We start from the raw sequence: 7097 nt of genomic DNA on the forward strand, positions 1-7097 counted from the left end.
CTTTCGTGACGCGCTCCATAATGTACTATCGACCAAAAAAGTTTACGGACCACGGGATCTCAGAAAACGCCAAATATCCGAGCAGTCTTTAAAAGTATCCAGTAAAACTGTATACGACAATGTTGCTAGCTTATTCGAGGCCCGAAATGCATTGTGAGGCTGTGGAGTTATTCAGCTTTTTCTCAGATTTCATAGTCCGTAATATTTTGTCGCCGGCTGTATTTCTCGATACGTCAAAATATTACACGAAAACCCGAGGCGATACTACTTATTTTTTCTTAGTCCGCAGCAAGTATTGAGGTATACCAGCTGGTCGCTCTGCAACTGTCGAGTAACCAATGCAGTTATCACGTGCTCAGCTTGTAAATGTTTGATAAATGTTAATGTTTAATTTTCGGGCATTCAAATCGGACCCCTGTACATATGAATGTCCAGCATCGATATGAATTGGACGTGGTTTGTAAATGCACATTGATTTTGTTGCATATGCCTCAGGCGGCTTCGATTGTGGTGGGCTCACAATAGGGGTATATCACGTCTTATCGACTGCTATAGCACGGACACGTACATCACTGGTTGCAGGAAACAATGGTGTCGTATTAGTTTAACAAAGCCGAGTTTCGTACACCTGTGTTGAAAAGTAAACCTATTTGTGTAATCTTGTCTTTCGCAGGAGCCAGGGTGCTGCGCCGCTGCCTGCTCATCACCATGGCGGCCATCACCAAAAGTGGCTTCCTCGTCATCGTGTCCTTGGTCCTGTTCCTGTGCCTGTTCATGGTGGCGCAGAATCGACAACCCCTCTGGCGGGTGTTTGACGCCTTCAGAATGAACGAATGGTCTTACAGTCCTTTCTACTCGCCAAGCAGTGTCAATGGCACGAGCCGTTTACCCCGGATCATGATGTGGACATCGTTCTACGGTTCCTGGTACGGCTTACTGAATAACAAAAAGGTCGGTGAAGACTTCACTCGCAAATGCGCCGTCAAGTGTTCAATCACCAACGACCGGCGCCTGCTGGCGTCCAGCGACGCCATCGTCTTCCACGTGCGCGACATGGACATGAACGACCTTCCTACAAGGCGTTCCCAGTCGCAGAAGTGGGTCTTCTGGTCTATGGAGCCACCGCCGTACTCCGTTTTCGCCGGCTTCAATTATATGCACAATATGTTTAACTGGACCATGTCATACAGGCACGACTCGGACATTTACGAGCCTTACGGGAAGATTGTGCCCCGCAATGTCACCGTTGTTTACAAGAAAGACCACAGAGCTCTGTGGAAGTCCAAGCAAAAACAAGCTGTCTGGATGGTCAGTCACTGCAATACCGACAGTAAACGAGAAGAGTATGTCCAAGAGCTGAAGAGGCACCTCGACGTTGACGTGTACGGCTCTTGCGGTGACCACGTGTGCCCAAGATCCAGAGGTAGTGCCTGCTACAACGATTTCGAGCGGACCTACTTTTATATGCTTGCCTTTGAGAACTCCATATGCAACGATTATGCCACCGAGAAATTTTTTTCAGCACTTAAATATGACATGGTACCTGTGGTTTTTGGAGGTGCCAATTATAGCCAAATTGGGCCTGCTCAGTCGTACGTCGATGCGCTCGCCTTCAAATCTCCCAAGCAGCTTGCCGAACACCTTATTGTCCTGTCAAGGAACTACACGGCGTACAGCTCATATTTTAAGTGGAGAGAGACTCACCAACTGGTGACGTGGGACGTTGACTTTTGTGAGCTTTGTTCTAGGCTGCATAGCCCGCAGTTTCAGAAGACATCGTCGTACAATGACATGCGCGTGTGGTGGGAACAGCAGGGCCGCTGTCGGACGTGGGTGAAGTAAGAAAGACGCTTAACTGTGACTCCTACTTCCTGAGCTTTTGCTCTCCGTGGTTGTGTTTTGTCTGAGACGTGCGGCTGCGACTTAATCAGGGTCAAAAATACTTATTTGTGCAGGGTGCTTTTTTTTTTCCTCTCGTTTTCTGCGGGTCCTGCATCATCGCGAGTGTTCGCACATAATTTTGTGCTCCACAAAGCAGTCGGCATGTTGAGTAGAGCACTCGCGAGCACAGGTTGCGTATTGCCACAGCACTACAGTTCCTAGGTGATCACGTGCCTAGGAGCTTTCAGATTAGGCGCAACAGCCCACGGGTATATCGCTGATGACGGCGAACAAGTGCCGGGACCATATTATTGTATTCTGCGCGTTGAGATGCCAAATCATGATCAGCGTGTTGATATTGCAGACTCATTTTATAAGGTCACGCTTGAAGTCGGGGTTGGGGTTAGCCAGTTTTTCGCCGTGTCACACTGTACATGTTCATGTGCACACCCGGCCGCGAAAGCTTTCGGAGCACAAGATCTTAAAAAAATAATAATATAATGTTTCCACGTACGACCTACATATTGCTCGCCTAAATTCTAAGCTGGGTGGCGAAGTGGCGAAGAAATTAACGTTTTTGCGAATTCCCTACTTCGAAAACTTTTGCGGTCGCCTGTACGTACAACTTGGTCCGTCGACGCCTCTTACACAGCCGATTACTGCACATCTGTTCGGTGTTGCACGCTATGCCTTATTGTGGATGTTGTTATATTGTCAGCCACTCAATTGCAGCTATACGTACCTAGACTTGGTGTACACACAATTTGCCTTCGGGAAGCATTTTGCCATTTTGCCCAGTGTCTTATCGAGTGGCTTGTTGACCATTGACGTGGAAGTTATATTGTTTACTGTGGAAGTGATAGCTTTGTGCCGAGTAGAACGTTACACAGTAAGAACAGGCTGCTGTATATTCAAGAACGCAAGGTGTTGTGAACACGTATTTTTTAACCAAATGTTGTAGACGGTTCTTGTGTGTGCGTAACGCCAAGGGTGTATTGTGTTGCTAGTAAACTTGGCGAATCGGTGATGTCTGCTTGTGATATACAAGGGAGGAAAGAAAAAAAAAACACGAAAAAGACGCAATAATGTTACCTTCGTCCATATTTGCTGGTTGAAAGGGACCCTGAATCTACAGAATTGCTTGGGCGTCGTGAGAGACCACTCCACTAGAATTTCTACCGCAAGACGAGTTTTCGAAAACTTTCGATCACCGGTGGAGTCATTGGAGAATAAATTTTTTTCCTCTTCTGCTCTCGTCGGCTTGTTTCTTTCGTAGTATTCTGAATGCGATCTGTGGTCTTGGCTGCGTCTGTACGAACTAGCTGAAAGCGAGAAGGCAAGCGCGCGCGCTACGATGAGGAATGCTTGCGGAAATGCAGTGATAAGCGAAGGAAATGGACTGCTGTTGGTTCCGTGAATGCCGCTTGCTTTTACGTATCGTCACGAGCAACCATATACAGCGACATGTTTATGCTCGTAATGATACGATACGCATTCAAAGTTCACCGTGTTTGAGCAGCAGTAGCGGCCAGTTACTTCTCACTTTTCCATATCGTGTATCTTGATTTGTAACCTTTTTCGTGGGCATATTCCGAAGTTAGCGCAGTCCAAAAATTGAAGCAGTCCGAAACTCGTCCTACGTTCCCTCACGTGAGGCGTGACGCAATAGAGTGCCGTGCGCAGTGACTCCGCCAGTCTCACCCCAACTCGCTCAGGAAGACATTGGGTTTGATCGACTGCAGTTGCAGGTCGAATCGCCTTCCAACTTTATTTAGGCTGTCAATGTTTTTAAAAAAGTGTTGAAAATTGCAGACTAAAAAAAAACAATCAGCAAGTTTTCAACTCAGTAAAAACGATGTCACAACTATATAAACTTACTAAGACATCTAGAGCGTATTTGAGTGTACTTGAGAGCGGCCATCGCTCTGAAATATACCACTAATTCTGAGTAGGACTTTTGCAAAACCTTAGTAAACATTGAAACAATTTCACGCAAACTATAAGTTCACATCAGGGGCGTAGCCAGATATTTTTTCGGGGGGGGGGGGGGGGGGGGGGGGGAGGCAGGCGTCTGCTTTCCTCTGCGTGGCGTGATCGATAATACATATCAGTATGAGTTTGAGCAGACTCTATGCATGTATATCAGACATGCCCCCCCCCCCCCCCCCCTCGCGTGTGCTTGTGAAGAAATTAAGTAAAAATTAAAGTAAGCGCAGTAAAATACAGTAAGTACGACAGGTACAGTGAGCGTTTGGAGCAGCGGTCTCTCATCACGCCACTGAATGAACCAGTCTTCGAAAACGCATCATTGAGACGACCCGCCCGATCGGAGAAGACATCATTAATCGTTAATCTCCGTTAAGCGTAGATGGCGTCGTCCTCGTCCGGGCGAAGTGCGTTTCACAAGTCAAGGACGGCTATACACGTGAAAATGCACGTGTGACCAGGCTATACCTACTCCCATAGCAATAGCTTAATGGTTCGCTGCGTCTTTGCGCTAGAAAACTTAAATACGCGCAAAAACGCGTAATGCTTTTTTTTTTTTTTTCGAAGCTTTCGTCTCCCTGCTCCCTCATACGAGAGTGTTGCGTTTCCTGCGGCAAGTGCATAGGCCGCTGTGTCTTCCGCTGTGTGCGAGCGTGCAGCCATCATTTGCCTTTACGTCAACAGATTCAGAATTGTACAGAATATTTCACCGCACAGCATAGATATGGCATGTGTACGCAGTTTTAAGTAGTGCGTGCAACTCATTTCTGCTTCACTTGCGCAAAAAATTACGGGGGGGGGGGGGGGGGGGGGGGGGGCTTGAAGCTTCCCCCTGGCTACGCCCCTGGGTCACATACCAAATTTGTCCGCTTTAGATGATCTAACGGTTGCACTTTACAGAACCGCGATGTCTGTTTTTGGTGCGGAGATACGAATTTGTAAGCTGCGTGTTCCAGCGAACCTGTATACCTCTCGTTGGTCGGAAAATTTCGTGGCGTAAACACAAAACGCATACCAGCTGTACGATAGCTTCGCCGAGCTGGGGGAAAGAGAGCTGAGAGAGAGTGAAAGTAGCGTATAAAAAGGTGGAGAGGAGGAGTGAGGCATGTGGTAGTGGGTCGCGTAGAGCTGCTGCCGACGCCGATCGCGTTTCCCCGCGTTCGCGGCGAACGCGCCTTGTGTCCGTGACTGCAGCCGATGCCTCTGGCGGCGGCTCGGCAGGTTTCGAGCAGAGAACTGGACACTGGTTTCTTCCGAAAGACTGAAGCGAGAGCTAGGGAAGCTGAAACCAAGCGTCGCAGAAGAGAACATCCCGAGTTTATATTGAGGGAAGACGAGAGTTCGCGTAGGCGAAGAAATGAAGATCCGGAGCCTTGTGAACGTGGCCGGTTGAATTCATCGCGATACTGCGCAGAACATTGCGAAGAAATCCTGAGCGCCAGGAAACTAAGTGTGTGGTTTGCCACTCATCACTAAGCTTTCCCCAGCTCCGCTGGTCTCTGGTGTTTTTGGTAGCAGAGCCACGCATAATGTTTACAGCGAAGCTGTATACTTCTCGTTGGTCGGAAAATTTCGTGGCGTAAACACAAAACGCCAGGTTAACAATTGAAGGCAAACGGCATATCTTTCTTTGCAATCAGGCATACAGCATATATACATGCTGTATATATATATATATATATATATATATATATATATATATATATATACTTAGTGACGTCACCATGCTTTCATATATAAAAGGGAGACCCGTCTACCAACTCATTCAGTTCATTCTAAGACTGCCATGGGTAGACCACGGAAATTAAAGACACCAGAAGAACAGCGTGAATACAATGCTCGACCATGTGTGGTGTTTGATACAGCTTCGCTGGACAATTCACGTTCACAGGGCGGGATGGCGGCCTACTTTTTTTACCGACTTTCGGCAATTTTTGTAAATAGTATGATGTCCTAAATCTAAATTTTGCCTCCTGCGGTCGCTATAATTTAACATTCTCTCTCAACTTTCGCTCTAATCGGTCCAGCAGTTATCGCACGAGAGCCTGTCTGCATTTACATGCATTATATACGATGCATTTTTCAATGCATCGTATACATGGAAATCGGAGCTGTATTGGTAAATTACGCTTCTGCAACAGCGAAACGGCCACTCTTACCAAGGAGCTAAGCCGTGAAAATACGCGCAAACGCAAGTGTTGACGCCATCCTCAAGTATCCGCTCCAGCTCCCGTAGTTTTATGGGTTTTCTCTCGCTATTTCCTTTCTTCTTTTTCCTCCTCCTCCTCCTCCTCTCGTTATTTATATTCATTGGTACAGAAGCACTACATTGCAGACTAAACGAATTAGTAAACACTCGAACGAGCACGTTTCGAGAACTTTCCCGGCGCTAAGACAGCCGAAGTACGATAAGTGCAATGAAATCGATGGTCGATCCAAATAGACTGGTCGCGAAGCTTCGGGCGAAAAGCGGTTCGGAAGCATCACCGACATCAGCAAGGGCATGGTTATGGGCGCAGGGATTGAAGCGCGGCTATGTGAGGTGAAGCAAACATTGAGAAAGAAAAAGCGTCTTTTTAGATGCGAAGCATCTTATAACGGGGGCTTTGTCCGTCCCTCCCGCGGCGTCCCACAGCGCATGCGCGTCCCCTCCCCCTCTCTCCTCTCCTACGCTCTCCTCTTTATCGCCTCTAGGAATCCTCTACGGAGCAGCGCCCGCGTCCCACAGCGCATGCGCGTCCCCTCCCCCTCTCTCTCCTCTCCTAAGCTCCCCCCCTTTCTCTCCTCTAGGAATCCGGAGCGGCGCGCACGACAGGTGGTGCGACAGCTGCATACTCCGCTGGGGGCGCCACGGTAGTTCCGCGGTATGAAAATAAGGGAGCGCGCGCGCCTCATTCTCTCTCCTGTGCAGCGCCGCGATGAGCGCTCGGGCCGCTGCCGCGAAACTATCTCCCGCTCAAGCTAACCATCTCTCCGCTGCTTCGCATCCACACATGGTTCCCTTTAGCGGGAGATGGAGTAATTTTTTTTTAATTTAAGAGGGACACAGTTTGATTCATTCAGCCAAATTGAAATTCATAGTCAATTTTATACCGCGTGGCGAGGAAAGAAAAGACAACTCTATTTTACTCTACTATTAACGATAAATGCCTCTTTTTCAGCGCCCACTATAAAAGGGGACTTGACGCCGCAATCACTTGCAATGCAATTCAGCTCTTGAAATGTGCAGA

General features: G+C 47.9%; 1 protein-coding gene across 4 annotated transcripts in view; it reads left to right on the plus strand.

The window, feature by feature from the left end:
* Positions 1–3122, plus strand: part of LOC119434321 (alpha-(1,3)-fucosyltransferase C) — a 50313-nt gene extending 47191 nt beyond the window's left edge. For all 4 annotated transcript variants that reach the window (XM_049671832.1, XM_049671842.1, XM_049671841.1 and 1 more), the window contains exon 2: positions 674–3122. In XM_049671832.1, coding sequence (XP_049527789.1) covers positions 674–1842 — 1169 coding nt within the window. In that variant the 3' untranslated portion in view covers positions 1843–3122. The remainder of the gene's footprint in view (positions 1–673) is intronic.
* Positions 3123–7097: the final 3975 nt, after the last annotated feature.

Source organism: Dermacentor silvarum, chromosome 1 (genome assembly GCF_013339745.2).
Source record: "Dermacentor silvarum isolate Dsil-2018 chromosome 1, BIME_Dsil_1.4, whole genome shotgun sequence".
NCBI classification, from domain to species: domain Eukaryota; kingdom Metazoa; phylum Arthropoda; class Arachnida; order Ixodida; family Ixodidae; genus Dermacentor; species Dermacentor silvarum.